The sequence below is a fragment of the Branchiostoma belcheri genome, unplaced genomic scaffold, assembly GCF_001625305.1.
Source record: "Branchiostoma belcheri isolate BF01 breed outbred unplaced genomic scaffold, Haploidv18h27 scaffold83, whole genome shotgun sequence".
NCBI classification, from domain to species: domain Eukaryota; kingdom Metazoa; phylum Chordata; class Leptocardii; order Amphioxiformes; family Branchiostomatidae; genus Branchiostoma; species Branchiostoma belcheri.
The window spans coordinates 173,960-197,438 of record NW_017804498.1 but is presented as its reverse complement, the minus strand read 5'-3'; the positions used below and the strand labels follow the sequence as shown (position 1 = coordinate 197,438).

The 23,479-nt window shown below is 37.3% G+C and overlaps 2 protein-coding genes across 3 annotated transcripts in view; one reads left to right on the top strand and one right to left on the bottom strand.

Annotated features, from left to right (window-relative positions):
- Positions 1 to 1,958, top strand: part of LOC109486796 — a 2,552-nt gene extending 594 nt beyond the window's left edge. Inside the window, exons 2-3 of the mRNA XM_019790688.1 lie at positions 52 to 213; positions 851 to 1,958. Of these exons, the coding sequence (XP_019646247.1) occupies positions 61 to 213; positions 851 to 1,351 (654 nt within the window). The 5' untranslated portion in view covers positions 52 to 60 and the 3' untranslated portion in view covers positions 1,352 to 1,958. The remainder of the gene's footprint in view (positions 1 to 51; positions 214 to 850) is intronic.
- LOC109486798 (RING finger protein 24-like) overlaps positions 1,692 to 23,479 on the bottom strand; it is a 26,629-nt gene continuing 4,841 nt past the window's right edge. The window contains exons 1-5 of one of the 2 annotated variants that reach the window (XM_019790690.1): positions 12,599 to 12,933; positions 10,569 to 10,608; positions 7,463 to 7,498; positions 6,123 to 6,202; positions 1,692 to 5,132 (exon numbers count right to left, since the gene is read on the bottom strand). In XM_019790690.1, coding sequence (XP_019646249.1) covers positions 5,009 to 5,132; positions 6,123 to 6,202; positions 7,463 to 7,498; positions 10,569 to 10,608; positions 12,599 to 12,729 — 411 coding nt within the window. In that variant the 5' untranslated portion in view covers positions 12,730 to 12,933 and the 3' untranslated portion in view covers positions 1,692 to 5,008. Of the gene's footprint in view, positions 5,133 to 6,122; positions 6,203 to 7,462; positions 7,499 to 10,568; positions 10,609 to 12,598; positions 12,934 to 23,479 lie in introns of those variants that run through there. The other variant, XM_019790691.1, reaches the window with a different exon arrangement.

Sequence of the window (23,479 nt, the reverse complement as noted above, 5' to 3'; positions counted from 1 at the left end):
CCCCCATGTAGACCCTCATGATTTCTTTGTGTTTGCATGTTCCCCCAACAGAGCCCAAGCATGGCCCTGAAAGGGTGCCACCCCACCACCCTGAGGGTAGTGTCCTTCCTCTGCACCTTCCTGACCTTCGGCAGTATCCTGCCTGTGTTCCTGGACGTGTCAGATGACTCCCTCTATGTGCCAATAGCCACCATCTCTCCCTCAGGTGTACCAGTAAGTCTCCAACAGACTGTAGTCGGAGCTATAAAGTTGGAGAGTACAGTAGAATCTTCCGCTAGATAAAACATCTCTTAACTGCTGCAACATACATTTAAGTTTAAATTATGGTGCTACTTTCGTATACCATAATCTATATAGCTATAGTAGGATATCTCACCTTGTAATCTTACCTTGAATGGTCAATAGGTAAGTAATGAGACCACTCCTTATTATTTTAAGTTGTGTCTGTACGGCAGTACGATATAGAAGAACTTGGGTTCGATCTCAATTTGGCTTGTGATTCTTAATGAGAAACAGTGCCCATTAGAGTTAATTTTCAATTTCATTTGAATGAACCAAAACAAGATTTCATACCTTCATGAAATATTTAGTTTTTATTAGTTTTGTGATTTCATTTTTTTTACTCATTATTGTGATGGAGTTTTCTGTTTTATAATAGCTCTATGTATTTTATCACTGACACCTCACCAACTTGTGGAACCTCACCCTGTGCCTGACCTATTGTGGTCTGTGGTTAGGGAATTCCCCACCCACATGCTGTCACTCAATTGTGCACTCAAACTCAAGCAAACACACAAATGCATCCAAAGCAAACCATACACAGTGATAATGAATGGTACCTGTGTTGCAGGAAAACGCTACAAAAGAGGTGTCAGTATGCTGGAACTGGGACATGGAGCTCGATCAAGATGGCCGCTGCCCCTTCTCCTTCCTGTTTGCCGCCGTTGTGATCAGCGGGACCGTCATCCTGTGTTCGGTGCTGTCCAACCTGGCTCGGCGGTCCTGCGACTGCTACCAAGGTGTATCCCGCCGCCCCTGCCTTCGCTATCTCTTCCAGTTTTCCGCCTTTGTGGGCAACCTGATGACGTTCCTCCTCCTGGCTGCTTTCGTCGTTCTGATGTTAGTTTTCAGCTTTGCCGATGAAGTTAGCAAACAGAGACTGACAGATAAGATCCTTGACAAGATGTATCACATCTGGTTTGCCTTGGTGTGTCTGGGCACTCTGCTGTCTTTCACAGCCACGGTACTGAGTGGCGTGGAAAGTGTGCAGCGACGTTCGTCTGACTGGCTGGAATACTCTAATTCCCAGTTGCTTATGTACCATGCCAGTCTCAACTATGGTGACTTTTGAACAGTTTTGTGAACACAAAAAGCAGCATTGATTTTGAAGATCTAAATGATCTAGAAGTCAGTAAAAAGAAACTGCAATAAATTCTGATCATATCTTATTTTTGTATATTTGGTTTGTAATTTTGATTTACCAGTATCAAAAGAGTTAAATAGATCTGTAGAAGGCTCAAAATTTTCTCCAAAATCTATTTTCAGGAAGGTGTGCAAAAAGAAAAATTGATGAAGTCTGTGGACATGTAGCTGTGACAATGTCAGAAATTTATAGAGCTGTATTGGCTATCTTGCTTAAATTTTGTACTGCAATGATGGTAAGCTGATAAGTGTTGAATTTCATTGTATTATAAGATACTTGTTGCATATATAAGTAGTGTTTCAGAGGACACCTTGGTGCAATAACCACTGTGACATGTATGTGATCATGTACATAACATGATAACAATATTGATATTGTGCTGGCAATGAACAAATCTTTACAAATGTACTTGATGTGTAATGTAGTATGAGCTGCAGTTATAGATATTATCAATGCAATATTTATTAGCAGTTAGAAAAATATTGACCTTCCAATATGCATATTGATGCAATTAAAGTTTCCAAAGTGAGAACTAGCCTTGTGTTATGTTGACTTTATTTGGAAAAGTACTTATTAGGAAGTAACTGCAAGCCATACATGCACATGAGATTAGAAAGAAACCCAGGACAGTACATGTCTTGTACTTTTATATATAAGTTATTAGTGTGAGGTAATCATGATACAAGTTCAAGTCAAATTTATGTCTCAATATTGATAAAATCTTGAAAATGAATTACCAGAAAAAAAATGACAATGACACTCCACTGTCGCATTTCAGCCAGTTTTCTTCTATATTTGACAATTCAATGCACCACAACATTTACATTTGATTACTCCAACATACACTGGACCTGTTTTAGTTTGCTTGTATATGTACATTCTTTCATAGATTAGTTTAAACTACTATGGACTTGTAACTGCAAAGAGAGGTTGCATTACCTTGTATACCTACTTGCCCGTAGATTATGTCCCACTAGCTTGAAAATGACAAAAAGGCAAACTTAGATGGATGATCATGATATTTTTTAAAACATCAGTTCACGCATGTAGGAATTGGAATGATCTGTTCATTGAAAAAAAAGCTGGAATGAAGTAGTTATATTATCCATATGCTTCACAATTGGTTTATGTATCTGCAGCACTTATCACCTTGTATTTATACTGCTTGGTTAATACATTTTTACATAACTGTGGTTGTTACATTCTGGTAAGTTATAACTACATGTAAATTATCTGTCTTTGCTGAGGTACCAATATAGCTAATATCAAGTTATATAAAATACAACGTGATATCTATCATGTCTACATGCCTTTGTCATCACAGTGATCCATCTCCCAAGCACATTGGACTTTGCGTACAAGCAGCACTGTGATGTTCTATGCCTTATCAAATACTACTAGTACATAGACTCAACTGTGTCGCAGTACTACCTATATCTGATAGGTGGCATTTCTGATTGGCAATTAAGGTGAACATACACTAAACCTTGGATAGCAAGAGTGTACAAATTCATTTGCTACATTTGTAATTTTGCTGTCCCAGTATGTACTGTAAGACCCACCCACCCAAAAATCTTAACTGTATGTGTGTTTCTGCTGGTAACAGGTGGTTACAAGTAGGATTCCTAACTGTAAGTTTAGCCGATCTAATACTAACATCAGAAACGCAATAATTACAACATTTTCAATATACCATAGCTATACAATGGAGCCTGCCCATGAAAAGCAGTCCTTAGGGTTGCCTTTAGAGTTCAATTTGTACAAAAGAAGAAATAGATCTTTTACAGGTACATTATAATAGTCAAGCAATTTAAAAACTTACAGGGATGGACCAGAATGGTTGGAAGCTATCTGTGTGTATGTGCAGTTTTGTCCCAATATTTTACGAAAAATCTTCTGATTTGCTTTAACCTAGCTCATTTATTATATTTCTTTGTTTCAAGCCTTTTTTGCCACAATCACACGGAAAAAAATTCACAACCTTTTCTGGTCCATCTCTTACACAAGCTACCATACATACAGCAAATATACACTAACATCTTCCAATGTACATATCACAACAAGTCAGAACACCTTATCCAATTCTAGAATACTTCATACTAAAATATCTTCATCCTTGCATTGAAATATAGTTTAAATTGTAGGACAGTAGAGAGCTTGTTCACATCATTCTATAGTTACTGTACTAGTATATTATATATATATATATATATATACCAGTAGAGGTCATTTTACAATGAACAGTACCTTTATTACAGTTACACACTTTACTATGAATACATAGCACTATTACTATGGCACTCACGGTACAAAATGGACAAAATTTGCTCATTTCTTTGTTTTTCCACAGAGTGAATGTCATTTTCTTCCAGCACAATGGCACAATATTCTAATCTGGTATGATGATATACGATTTTGTTATTTTGGAGTTGTATAGATATCAGGTGGGAGATGAACAATCCTACTAACGGCCCGGTCACATATGCCATACAATTGTCTTACCATTGCAAACTGAGGGCATTTTTGTGTTAGTCGTACTTACATGTATGTCCTGCAAAATTATGGCTGAAAAGGCTGTCTTAAATCCTTGTAGGTTGTTCTGTCACAGCCCGCTTAAAAAATTCTACATCATCAAAATTGCACAATAGCCTATGACAAATTTGACCGCGCCGTACACACACCTGTGCAGATTTTGGCCAGATATTAGTCTGATATCAAAGATCTTTATACAGTCATTTCTTGATCTGATTTTGGCAGGTGGCAAGAACTAAAACCTGACAGAAACACATCTGTTACCAAGTCACTTTCCCCGACTTGTTTCCGGCCATTTTTGCCTCAACACATCTGCCAAACTTTAAGAGAGGAACAATTAACAGTAAGTGTATTCTGTTTGTTTTAATTTTGCTCTTTTCACTCGAGTTTTAAGATTTCTCTTTTTACTTTCTTTCTCTCCATGTCAATTCTATAGCCAGCCGACATGAGGATATAAGTTGATATTGGGAGCTGTTCAGGATAACTTTTGTAAATTTCTAACACTTCCAGTATTTTGTTCAGGATGACTAAAAGGGAAGTGCTTATTAGCTTCCTAGACATGAGAACTTCAAGTTTTACTTAAGTCCAAGCTGCCATTTTGGTTCAACTTTTGGCTACACTGATATTTGAAAGAAAGACCAGGATACCATGATTGCAAATACCGATAAAAGTACACAGTCTCTCTATTACAAATTGCTTTCCAACTTTTTAAGCTTCCAGCTTGACACATAACAACTGACATAAAACCTTAGCATTCCTTAGCACAATTTGACATATACTCATATTTGATCTTTTACGTACCTTACCAGGTAATCCTATTTGACATACAAGGGATGGGTAAGAGTTGTGCGATACATAAAAGTATTGGTTGTTGGATAAAATAGGCTAGTGCTAGCTGGTTATCTGATTTCAATAATCCTCCACATATAAAAGACTATATAACAAGGAAATGACTTTGAGTCTACGTAATGTTTACTGTCTAAACCAGCTCTCCTACCTGTCTCACTAATGGACCTTTCCAACTACCCCATGGCGTGTCATTGGAAGGGTCCATCATACTCTTGTGACAGGGAGGTCCACTGTCCTGACCAGGGTGGACCTCTCGCTGGCCTGCTGTTTGACTTGGGAGTTACACATAGGACAGGTGTTCCTGATTTCCAGCCACTTGGAAATACATCTGTAAAATGTGTTGAATATTAAAACAAATTAATTTATCAAAAAAACTGTCATGTGTCTTCTTGTCATCATACCATCCCTGGTAACAGATGAAAAATTATGATACTTCATCAATAGGCACTAAGACCACAAGTAGAGTAAATGTACTTCAACCTTTCTTCTGTGAGCAATTATAGTTAAGGTACTGTAAACCTTGAAACGTTTCTGTGGTTTTATTTTTGCAGATTTTACAGTGATGTCTTGGCCTCCACTCCACAACACAGCAAATATGTGTTACTTTCCAATGTATTACTGTACTACAGAATCTCCTTTTCTCTTCTATCACGATATAAAACCACCGCAACTGTAAATTAATTAACTGTAATCTAGTGCAACAAGGAATGAAATGAGCACTGATTCATCAGATGGAGTAATCTACCAATAACACCTCCAGGAGCTCAACAACATCATTTTACTCAGACAGAAATAGATTGCAGTGGGAATAATTTTCGCAACGTTATTACCAGCTTTGTGTAAGGGCCCCTTTTTACTAGACAGTGAGCACTGATGATAGGAATTGTTGTAAGACACATGATTTTATGATTAGAAAGCTGATTTGAAGGAAAACAAATCACACAAAACTTTTTAAAAAATTTCTATGGCATTCAACAAGCTAATCTGTCATATCTTCGGTTCCTCAGCAGTTCAGAGGTCAGGGGTGCTAAGAGTATACAGTGCAATTTTACAGAATACAGTGAAATCGTATTAGTACACAGTGCAATATTTAGTATACAGTGCAATTTCACAAGTAAACAGTGTATACAATGTATACAGTAAATTGCACTGTATACTAATACTATTGCAAGTAAAATTGCACTGTATACTTGTCTAATACGATTGTATTGTATTCCGTAAAATTGCCCTGTATACATGTACTAGTAAAATTGCACTGTATACTCTGGCACCCCTGGAGGTTGCAGCCTCTCGTGAAAGAAGGAGAAAAGATACTCACTTTCTATGGAAGGCATGTCCACATGGACAGAGCCCAATCTCCTCCATCAGCTTGAAATCTTCTAAACACACAGCACAGGTCTGCAGAGGACACAGAAGGTATTCAGGTGAAGACATTAACCCTCAGCTTGCTTTATTATAGGTAGCTGTTTGGCATCAAATTTGTATCAATATATGTGGTTGGGCACCAGAGAAAAGGGCAATTTATGACAGCCAAATTTGGGAATGTGCAGGTATTTCTAATGTCTACCTGCGCCTAACCTGAACCAGTCTATGTACATTTTGTACAGTAACCAGGGTTCATAAATAAATGTGCTATGTGGATTTTTATTTGTCGCATTGACTGCTACCACTTATGAAGAGGTTTAAAGGAAATGAAGGCAGCCGTTCCTGGACAGTTTTTAGTGTGATCTATTTTTCTTAAATTAAGTGGTGCAGGTAAAATTTATCTGGTGCAGGTAAAATTTATCTGGTGCAGGTAAAATTTATCTGGTGCAGGTAAAATTTATCTGGTGCAGGTAATTTTTTATATCACCTGCACCAGTGCAGGTATGCAGAAAAAAGTATTTTGAGCCCTGACTTTGGCATGAATGCAAAGCTAGATCAAACAAAGAGTTGTAACAATTAAGTTATAACTTATAAAATCATGATAACACAAAGGGTACAAAGTACTAATTCGACTTTCTACAATTATAAATCCATAGATTAACAAATTAGAATGGTTACTGCAAGTAACATCTAAAATAAGATTTCACAGACAACATCAGTATTTGTGATGACAGAAGTGCAAGTACAAGGACAGTGAGAAAATAGATGGCAGTAGTTTCCCTACCTTGTCAGAAAGGAAGTCCAACTATAATCGGTAGCAGAATATAGAGGATAAGGCATAGAGGCATGACTAGTTATTAGTGCACCTGCATAGATTATCAGTGATGTGTGATAGTACTACTGTCACTGGGTGATATCTCATAATAGATCTAGATGGCCCAATTTCAAGGACGCCGCTTTCTACGAAATTTAGCGCAACAAGCAATCGGTAGATAAAACTGTGAGTGAACAGAAGGTAATTTCATTGGTGACTGCATAGAACATGCATGGAACATGCAAGGCTTAAAGAGCCACTGATACTGAGGGGAAAATCTCTCAGTGACATATCCCAATCACACTGCGTGTTGCTTGGAATTATGAAAGTATTACCAGGATATGAGACTGAATGACAGAATGACAGCTCTTCAAATCATTAAACAGTACACCATGTACATGATGTACATTTGTACCATGTACCCATGGAGGTAGAAAACCTCCATGATGTACCCAAGGAAGAAATGATATTCCACTTACCTCATTTGAAGAACATTTCTTTTTCTTGTATGTGATCTGAAATGGAGCAATAGAAAACTACTGCTACAGAAATATGAATAATCTAGAAAAGAAAAAAAAAAAAAAAGATCACAGCACGTCCTCCGAGGCTCTGACCTGGCTCTAGGCCTGGGTAGTCCATGGTAGTTAGCGACAATACGGAGCCCGGCACCCAGGCTACTGAAGTTCCACGACTCAAGAACTCAGTACATACGTACAGCGCCGTTTCATCAACTCCGCAAAAAGACAGCATGTGTCGGCTTGTCGTATACGTCGCTAAGTACTACCGCAAATTCACAATACGAGTTTTGAATTCCTGTGGTTTAGTAGCATTTTTATTTTTGGCCGGATTTTTATTTTATTCGCCCGCGCGCACTAGTTTGGGGGTCTTTAGAGGATGTCATCCATAAAATTAAGTCGGCGTGGCCTTTGCAAATAAAAATAAAAATCCAGAATCAACTGCAAAATGCTCATATTTTGTCCTGAACAGTTGAAAACAGTCCTTTTCATCCTAGTTGTTACAGTTATTCCATCTTTCAATGCAATGGTATCATTAAAAGTTCAAAATTCATTGTTTAAATTTTGAACCAGCCTGGTGTGTTGACTTCATGGCTTCTATCGTACCATTTTGGGCCATAATACGATACCTAGGCCTGTTTTTATTTTTATTTTTTTTCGCCCGCCCGCTCCATTATTTTTGTAGAAAAATCCGTTAACCAAGAAATTAAATTGGTGTGGCCTTACAGTTTTTTAAAAGTAGGGTATCTGTGGAATGAATTTTGATATGATAGCCATTGCAGATTGGTAGCTATCTGACCTTGAACTCTGACCCCATATGGGCCGTGTCCTTTTGTACTTGTACGAACGAAGGAACTAAGGATTCCAAAAATGTTAATTTTGTGTTGATATGTCATTTCTATAAGAATTGTGAGCCTTTAAAATTCAAAAATGTAATATGTTTACTTTTCAAAACCAGTCATGTTACACTTGTCTTCATCAAACTCATTCTCAGTCATTAAAGAAAACTGATGAAAAATAGAGGACTCTATCTGAAACATTTGACACTTCAGACTTCAGAGATCTATCCAGTTGCTTGATTTATTTTGCATTATGTTCTACCTGAATGCCTAAGCTTCATCAATGTGCACATTGCATCCTCAATTTGTATGTACTACATAAAACCTATCCCATCGCAACAAAAAATTCATTTCCAATATAGAAGACATGGAGAAAACTGCACAACCATCATATTCTCAATGGGATTCACTACCTTTAACAGTCATATTGGTCCAATACAACACTCTAGAGGAATGCGATCATGCTTTTGTCTGGCAAAGCACCCAATCAATTGTCTCAAAAGCATCCCATACCGGGGGGTATTACTGGAAATACATTAGATTTTGCGCTGGTTATATTTCACAGTTGAAATAATTCTTTAGCACAGTTGTGTTCCCTGTCTCCTGGGTCTAACAACTTATCTCTAATAGTTAAGCTCTTGCTGTGAATATCCCAATTATTTTGGTGCTGCTCTGTATGTGCTGTGTGTTTCTATTTTTGCCACTTGCCTAATAAAACAGAGGTCAGACTTTTTTTAGGAATTACGTCTGGCTTCCAATTTTTTAGAGATTAATTATGCCAGGACACCCAAAGAGAAGCTGACAAAATCGAATGCCCAGCAAAACGCCTGAAAAAACAAGAAATTTCCGTAAAAAGGCCTAAGGTCCTACAGGGGAGTAGATTTGAAAGTGTTTGCTCCTTTTACTGGCAAGTATCATTTTCATAGTAGGCTGTTGTCTCTTGCCTTGCATGATAAATTCTCCGGACTCAAAATGGGACTTCAATCAAGCAATTTGCTGATGTCATTGCCAGATACCCCTACGAAGTTATGACGTGCGTACGACTTGAATAGAACACGAGTTATTAATTTATTATTCCCTCAGTGGAGTGCATTTCACAGCAATGTGGCCGCGGTGTGGTTTCTGTGGTGCTTTTACGTTTCAGCTACTAAGGCCACACCAATTTAATTGGTTGGTTCTCGGATTTTTTCAGAAAAAATATGAAGCGACAGGGCGAAAAAAAATAAAAATAAAAACAGGTCTAGGCATCCTGTTATAGGCTTAAATGCTACAAAATGAGCCATGAAGTCAACACAAAAGGCTGGGTTAAAATTTAAACATTGAATTTTGAACTTTTAATCAAACCACTGCAATGATAGATGGGAAAACTGTAACAACTAGGAAGAAAAGGACTTCCCTCAACTGTTGGGGGGCAAAACATGAGCATTTTTCAGTTGATTCAGGACCAGAATCAAGTTTTTTTTTTGCAAATCAGAAAAAAACGAAGAGGCGAATCCGAGAACCAACAAATTAAATTGGTGTGGCCTAACAGTAATTTTTCAAGTTGGTTTCCCCTTAGAACTCATACGCACGCAAATTTCAAGCAAAGGATCACATGGTTACAGTCTTCAATTGAATCATCTATTAGTTCATGATGGTAGATATAGATAACTGTAGTTTTGGTTCCTTGTGATTCCGATAAAAAGATTTCCATCATGCCACCTGCCTGTTAAGTACACATGTTGACGTCATAGGAATGGAATACAAGTCATATAACATTACTGTGTGAAATCATGTTACACAATTTAAAGAGCCACTTAATAAAACATAGCCCTCGTATCAATATGCTTATATGGTAGGTAAAGAACTAGGTACAGCATATCAATGTAGTGCAAAGTAAACCATCAAACAGTGGATGCTAATAATAACTGAAATGCCTGACTCGAGCTCTTCAGAGAAATTATCCATATTTTGTATTATGTAGACCTGGATGACTAATTTTCATTAACATAATATATATGTCGTATCATACTGTATTCTAGCAGTCTATATCAATTATTTTTAAAAAATTTATTCACATATATTTATTGAGTATTGGGCAAAAAGCAAAAGTTGCTTGTATTGCTTACAATGATTATTTCACAATGAACCACTGTCACTATTAACTGTTGTCACATTGAACTTCTAACTTTTGAGAAACCACAGCCTGGTATTGCAGCTTATATGTAAGTAACAAGAACTGTGCCACATACCTTTTTGTATCCCCTTTCCAGCCTCGCTTCTCTTCTCAATCTGCAACACAAAAGACAATTTCAGGTTACACTGTAAGGAAGATTCTGAATACTTTCATCAGCTGGCAGGGTTTTAAAAGGCAATGTTATGAAGAGGTATTTTGACAATATTTTTTGATACTGCCAAAGACCACCTCAACCTGAAAACAATCAAAATGGCAAAGTTCAAGAAAGTTTACAAAATAAATTACAGTGTAACAGTGGTATCTGATGTCTGTCAAGTAATGGGTAAAAGTACGATGGACCAGTTGTGGACCACTGGGACATCCCTTTGGGATCAGTAAAAACAACCCTAGACCTGAGACTGTGTACCCGTTTTGGATTTACCAAAACAAACAGTACTAATTGGTTAATCCAACACATTTACAAGATTACATGTAAATTAAACCAGATGTATCACATCTGTGAATAGTTTCATCAGGTTGGTAAGACACTGAGTAAAGAGACTCTTTTTACACAAACAAGTGTTTTATTCAGCCAACAATTCAGTGACCGTCTGTCACCTTCCTCAGGGCAATTCTGACTGGTTCACATTACACTGTACCTGTACCTGTAACTATTTTTGTTTAGTAATATCCAACTCCCGTACATTTGGGACTGCATTGTAGAAACATTTAACTGTCATCACACATATGTGTAGATATGTTAATATTGTACATTAGGGAATGCATCTACATCAGCGACACCTGTGCTGCAATGTAATGTGAACCAGTCTGAATTGCCCTGAGGAAGGTGACAGACGGTCACCGAAATGTCAGCTGAATGAAAGACTTTGTTGTTTGAAAAGAGTCTCCTCAGATGTACAGTGTATAACCTTACAGTTTAGTCTACCATGATCATCTTTAGGAGAATTATCACTGTATAACGTTACAGTGTAATAAAATTAATTACAACTGTATGAAGGGAAAGAAATGGATTATGATGTTAGTATGGAGAAAGAAAAAGTTAAGAAACCATAACTTAACTGATAAGAATTTCAATACCCTTTCTAGTGAAACCCCCCAACATACATGTTGTACATCCTTAATTTAAGCAAATGTATGTAGCAATGTAAAATAGCATAATGTCATGTACATGTACATGTCTGAACTTTTGACTTGGCCAATGCTAACAACTAGCTTCTGAGTATAGGACCTAAGAATCACATTCCACTTACAGAATAATATCATGTTTACAGTCAATCATCAACACAAATCAACACATAAAGTGTTTAGCAAGTGTTTAGCAAATAGACAACAGCTTATCTTGAGGAAGACATAATTACATGTTTGTTGGCACATACAACAATACACAGTGAGAGGATGATATCCAAATTCTCTAATTCTCTATGGGATTTAAAAAAAAAATGGTGCCTTGAAAAAAGACAGCATTGCAGCCACAGTTCTACATGTGGGTAGTAGGTATTGAGGGTAACAACAGGACAGTTAAAGAAGCTATATCAGTATATGGTTGATGTCAAAATGTTTGAAGTTAGTCCGTCCAGTATTCATTATAATTACGCTTCATTTACTGCTATAATTAGAGACCTAATTGTGCATCAGAGGTACAGGAAACATGCCTGAAGGGAAGATAGCCCAGCTACATGTTACAAAAGACTTTTTGTGGCTTGAAGGTGCACGTGTTGACTTTGATGACCTTTTATTATATTGTACATTTTGAGCAAAAGTAGGTCATCATAACGAGCTACACGTGCCATCCAACTGACAATCGTTAAGGGCCACACATGGACCTAGCGCGATCGTCATACGGCCGCAAGAATTGTCCCGAGGCATTTGGGACAGTTGTGCACAAAATTCAGCTGTACATGTCTAATGTTACACAAAAGGCTTTCTAAGAATCCTTGTGGGCGGTTGGTTCTGTCACAGCCTGACTAAAAATGCTACAGCATCAAAATCATGCGATCACCTACGATTGTGAACGTAAGGTACACATTTTTGACAGCCGTGGGAACCTTTAACGTTACATAACTACAAGACCACATAATTGCCCACCTTGCCTCTCGCTTGACGTGACAGTAACAACAAGTGCAGCACCAACAGAGAAAGACACTGACAATGGCTATACTGGGGGCCAGTGGCAGTACGACACTATATCCAATATCGTAGGGAACATCCTCAGTCATAGTGCAATCATTGTACTCAAGTTGTCCGAAAGGTCACAAATGAATGCTCTTGTCCAGAAATAACATGGCCAAACTCCCGAATTACATTGTTGAAGTGACAGTGCAAGACACAATGGAACATCATGCAACAAATTACAAATTGTTGTGTTGCAGTCGCACGAGTGACATCACGGGAAGAAGTGGACAGCAGCATATGACGTGCCAACCCGCACCTTTCAAAAGAATGTTTTGACAGTACAGTAAACAAGGGACAATGCCTGAAGGTATAAACAATCTACAATAGAAGTCCCGCAAGGTACAAATATACTCTCCTTCATCTTAGATGTCGGTTTCTAATGCACAAAAGTATTCTAAAATCCAGCAGAATTATATCACTCCAGCTGTTAAGTTACTAACGCGTTTACAAAGGAAAATTTATGAAAATTTGGATGGAGAAGATAGACGCAGAAGTTTTGAAATGTTCCCAACTTAGTTGTCAGACCTGTCTTCTCATGTGCATACGTCACACTCGTGTCAGACACTAACACTGTGCAACCAACTGTCACAACACCCAAGCTGAATCATCATTAAGTCAATGTTAAGAACGACCTACATTAATTTTGGACATCTAAATGTAAAGCTATACATTACAAGTCCCAAATGCATGTTAGGTTTTAGCCAGGCAGTTTTTTAAGACCTTTAAGTTAATGATTTTAAATTTGATGTTCACAATGGTGTAAGGCTGATGAATATGAATTTTACAAGCAAGTAGACGTATAGAATTATAATCCATGGAGAAAGGATATTGATAAGGTTAACAGTATAAATATGAAGTTTGGTACCATGTTTATGAACTGAGAGTTATGAAATGTTGACAGAAAAAATGCCGTGACTATTGATTGAATATGAATAATTCATAGTTTAATACTCTTAACATGCTTTCAATTCATTGTCTTATGCTTTCAATTAATACTTCATCAATAATTCACAGTGTTATACTTGCAACAATGAATCTATTGTTAGAATTGACATAAAGAAGAAGGTGGTGGTATGCTATAGAGGTATTAATGTTAAAATTTCACTCAAAGTCAATTCAAAGGTATACCCTAAGACTGCAACAAAAAAAATGCTGAATTCAAATAGTTATGTAACAGTGCTAACTGACCATGCTAAATGGTCGTGCGACCTTTTAGTGTAGTGGTTAGCGTTGGTGACCGCCAAGCGGACAACTCGGGTTCGATTCCCGGTTGTGACCTGCTCGCCCTTTTCGGTTTTTACAGTTATACTCAGGCCTAGGAAACATTTATGTTTCCTATTTCCAGACTGACCCGAGTAAGAACTGTCGACCCTAGTCTTTTTTGTGTGTATGTGGACCCCTGCAAGGGACATAAATTTTTCGAGCTGATCGACCTTTTCTTGCTCCATGATCTGACACCTGAGTGATGAAACATTGTACAATCGCTTTTACAAAATTGAGATTGGAAATAAAGGTGTCCTCGTGCAGATTTTACTTGTTAAACTTCATTGTATGAGTTGAATCTAAAAAATAAGAAAGAAAAAAAAGATAAATACTTACATGTACCTATAGGTATACCTAAATTTTTTTTCAGGACAGAACAGGAAATGCAACATTTTTTCCTAGGCTTAACAAATATGGTTGGAACAAGTTGCTATAAAACACTTTTGCCTCTATGGCAGGGTCATTCGACATGCATCAGGTGGTCATTAGATGGCAGAATAAAGCTGTTGTTGTAAATCTTCATCCAACACCCATCTTCCAACTTCCTGTGCTTTGTAATGGCTTTTCAATGATTAAAAGCCTAGGTTAATTCCAAATTGACTCCATGGCATGTTACAAAAATATGAATTGAAAATTTAGTACACAACAATAGCCCCAAGAAATGTACCAATTTCATGTAGTCTTTTTATGCCCAAAATCAGACATGACAGAATTCACCTACAGATAAAAATAGCAGCACTGAATATTCATCAGCCAACACTGCATTGTGTATATATATATATATGTAATGGTATTGGGAATTGCAAATAGACAAGATAGACATGCCAAAATACAATACATCACTCCCTTGGGGTAAAGTGACAATAAAAATAATTCATATCAGTTCATATGGAATCTGACAAGTGGAAGAGAACTGAAAATGAAGGCAGCACATCAATGCAGTTATACACAAACCACCATATTGCAGGGGTAATGTTTTATAAATAGACTGAAGTCACTTCATTTGCCATCCATGTTTTATTCTGCTTGCACCTCTATGTTTTTAATGAAACATAAAGCTTCGAGCAGCCCTGGTATAAGGTAGAAAACAGCTTGCCAACAACATCTGACACAGAATGTACGTCATGTGTGTTGTCCTGACATCGGTGTTCCACTCTACTGCCACAGGGCAAAATTTGATACCATGTAAGGTAACAGCAAATTTGCTTGGTCGTGGCTTGCTGTCAGGATATACCAGATCCTGAGATCATGGTAACTCACCGGGTATAGGACAGATTTGATTCTCCAGCTGAAAACAATTCTTTTCCTTTCATGATAATATGATGAACAGCAGTGTGGGACACGTTTCATTTTTTCTTCTTTTGATGTAGAGAGAAAAACATGGTGGTGTGCATGGCTCCATAACCTTAAGTGTGCCGCTGTCACGAGCGGTTTTAAATTACAATCATTCCAAAATCCAACAATGGGGTGCACATTTTTGGTTCCTTACGTCACCAGTGTCAGAAAATGGTTGACTCTGCAACGTCATTCCACTGAGGTTTATCGGCGAGGCAGTATCATGAAGGTCATCATACACTATTCATGGAATATCCCTCCATGCGCCATTTGCCAACTGAACACAGATATACCACCTAGGCTTTTTCTCCACTAGTAATTTTCACCACACAATCCAGTGTTTCTGATACTACAGCTACAAATTACATCAAATCACCATTCTGCACTGCCACCATTTATTTCACATCATCTACATCCTGTATATAGTACACCGCACATCAGCATTACGTCTAAGGCTAGCTCATTGAAAAATCAATCAAACCCACCCCCCCTCCTCTCCCCAGTGGATCAGTTATAAGATCTTCAACCTACCTGCTATGACAGAGGTAACAGCACATACACAGTGCTACCAGCACTAGACACATATAACAGGAGAAAACTGCAAGTCCAACCATTGCAATATCACCGTCCACAGCCTCCTCCATGGCTGGCAGAGCTTCCTGTTATACTTAAGGCCTCCTGGGAATGCCAGCAAATTGCTTATCTGCTTCTGAGATGGGCAACAATTAAACCGGCATAACAGCGGGCCTACGGTCTGATAATCTACCGAGAGTTACGCAGTGTCTATCTCCAAATTTATAGGACAAAGGCAATATAGATCCTGCCGTCACCTCATGTACACACATATATTAATGTGAAATAAAAAATCCTGTAAATCGTACATGCACAGCAGCATTTCACCAAGGAACTCCTCATGTTGTATCGAGAGAAGCGTTAATGTTATGAATGGAATGCATAATTCCCTGGGAATGGGTTGTTTTATGATGATTAGTGCAGGGGCACTAGAAGACCGCAAATAGTTCTAACAGTAAGCCACTAAGAAATTCCCGTTTAAGATCAGCTCTGGAGATATGCGTTGGGTCCTGATTGATTTTCAATATGCCGGGGGTTGTGTGTTAATTGTGCCAAGGCTCACGCTCCGGTTCCAGCATTCTATTCACATCACACACGCACGCGCTCAATTCTGCAACATTTGATTCACAGGCAAGAATATATTATAGCATGGCTGTGGACTTATGCAGTCTTATGGATAGGTGTTATTGCCATGCTGCGCTTATTATTTCAAGGGGCATAATCCAGCCTAACAGTCTTAAGTTATGTTATGACATGAAGATACATGTATAATTCAGTATTCCAGAAGGGCAAGGCGGTAATAAGCCATGTGAAGGCTGCCTTCTGCGGTTTTATGGCAATTCAATATGATTTCTCCCTGGTTTTCTGACCCATAGGTTATAGTTTCAATATTCGGTTTCTGAATTTTCAGACAAAATTAACATTGTAGCTATTATGATACCTTAAGTTAGGTTTCCTGGGTAGCATGAGAAATTGGTGGCTGACATACTAGAAATGCATTTACTGCATTTTTATGCTTTGGTTTTATTTTCACAGTTTGTGCTATGTCGTGTAAATTCAAAATCATGATACTACAAATATGTGTTTTGCATTTCTATTGTATTACTGTTTCAACTGTGAACTTCAAACACGTTGAAATCCTTTTTACAGCTAACAATGATACTTACAAATGCTTTAGGGTCAAATGTTTTATTTTAACACAATGGTACATGCCACTGGGTATCTGTGCTTCTTCTACAATAAACCGTTCCTGATCGAACACACCAAACCCCTGGCATGCTCTATTTTGAACACGTCCGTCAAAATCAGCGTGGGAAGGACCGCGCCGGCCACCGCCGTCAGAATGTCGGTTTTTCCGTCCAATGTTAGGGCTTTTTGCAGCAAAAAAACTCTCTTAGTGGCCCCCAAAAAGGGTCACGCTATCTTTGTTGAAGTACAGATCCACAGAGTAAAACTTATTTGAGGATGGGACAGGGTTAGTTTTAGTGAGAGCAAAATGTTTTCGCTCAATGCGGATGCGGGATGCAACCCATAACATCATGGTAGGCAGACAAGATTTCCCAGTTGCTGAAAAAAAGCCAATGCATGTGTTATGCAGAGTATGTTTTCCACGGTATTTGCTGCATGCATTGCAGCTACATGCAAGCCAGGAAAAAAATGAAATCGACAGGCACCAATAACAGACAGATGTAAGTTCAGCACCAAGGACAGGTAGACGTTCCCAACAGCAAAACTTGGTATAGAAATGAGAAAAACACAGCTTGGGTCCTCACGAGAGAGGGCGCAACTTATAAAGGGCTTGTGATATAAGTAGAAACATAAGCATGCAAACACGGACATAAACAATAATGAGATCTTTAGGCCACACCAATTTCATTTGTTGATTCTCCAATTCCCCTCTTCATTTTTTTCTGATTTGCCAAAAAAAAAATAAAAATAAAAAATCTGGTTCTGAACTAAAAAATGCTCAGATTTTGCCCCCAACAGTTGAGAAAAGTCCTTTTCTTTCTGTACCTTACAGTTTTTCCATCTATCAATGCAGTGGTTTGATTAAAAGTTCAAAATTAATTGTTTAAATATCAAACCAGCTCTTTGTGTTGACTTTATGGCTCCTATCGTAGCATTTGGGGGTATAATAGGATGCCTAGACCTGTTTTTATTTATTTTTCACCCTGTCGCTTCATATTTTTTCTGAAGAAAAATCCAAGAACCAACGAATCAAATTTGTGTGGCCTTATAAACAAATATAATTAATAACAGAATGTCTTTGATTAACTTGAAATTGCCTTTGATGTCACAAATTCAGTTTCACCAGTAAAACAAGGAGTCTTTATCGACCAGACATCAACTCATTTTGCTGCTCTTAGATTTCCCGCACTGATTTTGACGGACGTGTTCAAAATAAAATGGGGATTTGATGCGTTCGATCAGGAACAGTCTATTCAAACCCAAGAACAGACTGAAAACAATTGTAAGAATATTATCAGGGAAAAAATCTGATACAGTTATTTTTAGGCATCGTGTTATCCCTAAATTAATTGATTATGGCAGCAGAAAAACATCATCAGGTGGGAAGGCTACTAATTGGCCATTAGGCAAAGTTGGTCCAACTACGTGTTTCTTCATGGCTGGTGCTTATTACAGGAATCAAACTAGGTGATGATGTTAGGAGTAGACTCTGAAGCTTTTTATGGTGTAATTTATTGTACATTGTAAATCAACCATTTAGGATAATGTAGAATTTCCTATAAAATGTATATTATTCAAAATGCTGATACCATACCAAAATCACCTAATATGGAGAAGAGATATACTGTTGACTAATCTGTTTTCAGACACTGACAATTGAATGAAGGAAAGAAGGCACGAGTCCTAAATTAATGTCCCCAATTTGGCCAAGCGCATGTGCATTAGATCACCCTCATGTAGCAGTACTCAGTTCTTTGAATTAGTTACTTACCCAGGGGTCGAAATTCATTTTTGGGAATAGGTGCACCAGCCTAAAAATTTGGGTGCACAAATTTTCTGTGGGTGCACCATATAAGATAAAATATTAAGTAGAATGTCAGTGAAAACTAATTATGTTTCGTTTCTAAAGAAAAGTACTACAATGATTTTACTATTTTTCTGACTCTTAGATGTTAAGAATATGCTGAATACTAGTACTACTATACATTTAACATCTTGACATACGTAAACCTACAAAAAATATTTGCACAGCTCCAATTTTGGGTGCACCAAGGTGCACATGCACCCAGTATTTCGAGCCCTGTTACCAAATATTCTGTTGTAGGCCACAGTGTCAATACATTGATCTCATTCAGAAATACAAGTAAGATATTCTTTACCACAATACCACAATAAGCTATTTTCTAAAGTTTCACAACAATCAAGACAAATTCCCATCTTGTGAAAGCTTTATGAAGAGTTCTGACAACAATTTCCTCAACTGTAGCAAAGACCTCTGTAGCTTAATGTTGTTAACACGTAAGGCCACGACAAATAAATTTTATGGATGATGTCTAAAAAAAAAAGACTGGAAAAAAAAAGACTGGTAAAAACATGTCTAACTTTTCAAAATATAGACCATAAACGTTATATCAAGAACTAAAGCGACAAAACATAGTGTCAGTGCCACCAAGACTTTTATTCCTGTTTTCAAGAAGTACAGAAAATGACACTAGTGTGGAAGCCTCACCACCCTGCAGACTATCACACCATTGTCACTTCTACAAAATCACACACATCACACATACCACACGACATATCTTATATATTGAAGGGAACAAACTTTCTTTTCTTTTAAATCAAGTGAAAATCAATGCATGCACAGATGTCATCCATAAAATTTACCGACCAAATGAGAATTCAAGCATTGTCATGTTTTTTAACCCTCAGTTGAAGGAAGTTGAATACGCATTTCTACCTCTCAGGATACAAGCCAACTTTTCCACACGTGCCATCAATAAAAAGCAACTTTCAGCTATTGTATTGAACCTGGAGAGGATATTTTGAGGGTAGCACACAAGTCCAATGTGCGTAGAGTTCCTGGAAAGGAAGTCAAGCCGACAGCCTGGTGATTTATATGGAAAGGAGATTGGTTTTACCTCTAGTTTGACATGGGCTATTGATCGGAATGTCACTGGTAAAGATAAGAAATGAGCTTGGTCCTTTTCAAGCCAAGCAAACAGCATAACTAATATGGAGGCTTAGATTTCAACCTTGGAAGGTTGGCCATTCCTTTGATTCACATTTTCCCTCATTAAATATCATGCCAGGCTTTCTTTCCAGTGCAGTTACCGGTACTAAGCGAAGAAACACATTTTTACTTTAAGCTCTCGTTTTGCTTTATCATTCCACTCTAAGTATCCATCCATGCTCCTATACTCGATATTTCCCGTCATTTTCACTGTATAGGGCTCAAAATACTGTGTGCATTTTCACCTGTGCAACCAAAATTCAGTTCAGCACCAAGGACAGGTACCAATAACAGATATCAGTTCAGCACCATGGACAGGTAGACGTTCCTGACAGCAAAAGTTGGATCTGTATAACCGCCCTTAACATATATAACACAGCAGTTTCGAAGACACGTGGCACGTGGCTATTTTACACAGAACAACCTATTACACCTAACCTCTTCACATCTAACTGAAAACGTTGTTTAAAGCTATCTACTGATGATGCCCCTACTGTGCTTTGTACTATTGCACATTAGCTCATACACAGCATATGCTTCACATTTAAGTGTCGAAAAAAATACCAAAACTTTTGTTGTATCATTTGTTAAAAATTTGAAGTTAGCTATCAAACTCTGAAGAGAGGCAATAAAAATAAGTGATTAAGTTTTGCTTACAATCCACTTTGTTCTATGTTGTGCACCCTGCAGTGTAAATGCCTTCTGTGCACCTATAGACATTTTTATGTGCACCTAATCCCTGAATGAATTTTCAGCCCTAGCTTGTCTTTTATATGACTGCGGTCTTAAAAGGGATAAAAAGTGAGTTCTTTCGCCGAGGGAGGTCAACACCTTAACGTCACCTCAGCCATTTTGCGAGAAGATAATCTAATGATTCAAAGCGGCCTCGTTATGCTGGTGATTACGTTGGAAATGGTGAAACCTTCTCCTCGCCAATCTCCTTCCCACAGGCAATTTGAAAAACGCTCGCAATTTACCTCAGTCTTAAAACTACGCTAAAGCAATACGTAATACAGCAAGATAAATCAAGCAACTCTCTGAAGAGTCACGCATTTCAGATAGCATCTGCTATGATTGTATTTTTCTCACTGATTAGGCCACATCAATTTAATTTGTTGGTTCTTGGATTCGCCTCTTCATTTTTTTCTGAAGAAGATTCTGGTTCTGAACCAACTCAAAAATGCTCATATTTTGCCCCCAACAGTTGAGGAAAGTCCTTTTCTTCCTAGTTGTTACAGTTTTTCCATCTATCAATGCAGTGATTTGATCAAAAGTTCAAAATTCATTGTTTAAATATTAACCCAGCCTTTTGTGTTGACTTCATGGCTCCTATCGTATCATTTGGGGCTATAATAGGATGCCTAGACCTGTTTTTTTCTTTCGCCCTGTCGCTTCATATTTTTTCTGAAAAAATCCGAGAACCAACAAATTAAAAAAAATTTGTGTGGCCTTATGAACTAAAAACGTCCGACTTCTAAGAGAATTTATTCAGTTGCTTGACTTACATAGTAATATATATGAAATTGTATTTTGTATTACGTAATGTTGGATGTCTAACCTTCATTGATGATGGATTGTAAGCTAAAGTGACTTCACAAACTTTTTACCTCCTTTTGAAAATGTCTTGAAGAAAAATAATAGAATCCTATAGAAATCATAAAAGGTGGGTTGAAAAGGTTAGAATCCTTTTTTGTCACATACAAATGTAAATGTATATAGAAATTGCTTCAGCTTCACAAGTTTGTATGTTGGAATGGACTGTATGAAGCTACATTCTGAAATGCTCAAGGAAAAACTGCTTTGTGTGTAACAAAATACATGACATTGTATGATCACAATTCTATATAATCATCATGCAATCATGCATCAAATTAGAAAATAATTAACATTCTACAGGAAGATTTCATCGAGTCTGCTAATACATGAAAGTCTCAGGAATCTTGTCCTGAAAAGAAACATTGTTTTCATTTGTACATATCATACAGTAGCATATGATTGGAAAATGTTCACGACTGTTTGCAAAAGTGACATATGAATTTGAATGGAACAGGTCAAAAATTCAACAAATTTCACATCACAAATGAATAATAACATGTTATGTACATACATTATTTCACAATATTCATCATTACCTAAGGAATATGAGATAACATTCAAGACAAAGAAATAATAGAATTCCCTCTCTAAGTAAGCAAGTAATTTGCATGATTTGAATCTTGCAATATCAATATACAATGTACCTAAAATGTATTCATGATTCTCAGCATGAAACACATTGGAACCACTGTGTCTTTGTATCCAAATACATGTGCAAAACAATAAACTCATACTTCTTGGAGGGATTAACTCTTATGACAATTACAAACCATAATTTTATCCAGTATTATATATATATATATAATATATATCTGAACTTGAGAAGTTCAATGTCCGAATCTCAATTTTGTTAATGTCTACTAGAACAATATTCAGGTGGTCAGACAGTCCTGTTCATGAATCGGAAGGTCCAAATCAATACATTGATCCAGACAGAAATCTAAATGTGTAAGAATGCTGACACAACAAATGTCTAGGATAACATACATTTACATAATATTATAAAACTACATAAGGCCACACCACTTTAATTTGTTGGTTCTCGGATTTTTTCGGAAAAAATATGAAGTGACAGGGCGAAAAAAATAGAAACTAGAGTTCCACGATCTCATACCTTCGCCAAATGATGTTAGCCTTTATAAATAAGAAATATACTAATCACCCTGATTATGCAGATAGGATCCTCGATTGCATGAATTATATCAGTCTGTTGATCATATTCTACACCAAAAGACAGTCTTATCTTAACAAAGAATGCCATTATAGCATTTCCTCATAAATTATGCAAATGTGGTCCTTATTTGAATAAGTTATGTTTAATTATGTTCACCTTCACTTAACTTTCAAACATCCCAAGTATGAAATTTCAGGCAGTTACCACTATGCAATTATAACATTTTCTCATTTCTCATTTCTCATAAATTAAGTCTTCATTTGCATAATCGATATTTGCCTGTGTTTTTCTCGTTCTTAATAACATATGTTACAAGCTTGAACTTTCTATCATGGTATGCAGCTGATTTATAGAATTTCCTCATTAATTATGCAAATTACATCAATATTTGCATAATTGTAATATCATTATGTCAAGCATCACTCAAGCTACCTACATACCAAAAATCACGATGATCCATCAATCGGTTCTTGAGTTATCCTCTTTTAAACATTTGTCCTTTAAACCCCCCTGCAGTTCTAGAGCAAGCAACTAGGGGGCTCAAACTCATGTCACTTCTTCCCCAGCACAAGAGCTACCTGCCATCCAAATTTCGTCACCCTAGCATGTCTGGATCATGAGATATCAAAACCGGAAGTTCAGCTGCAGTACCATG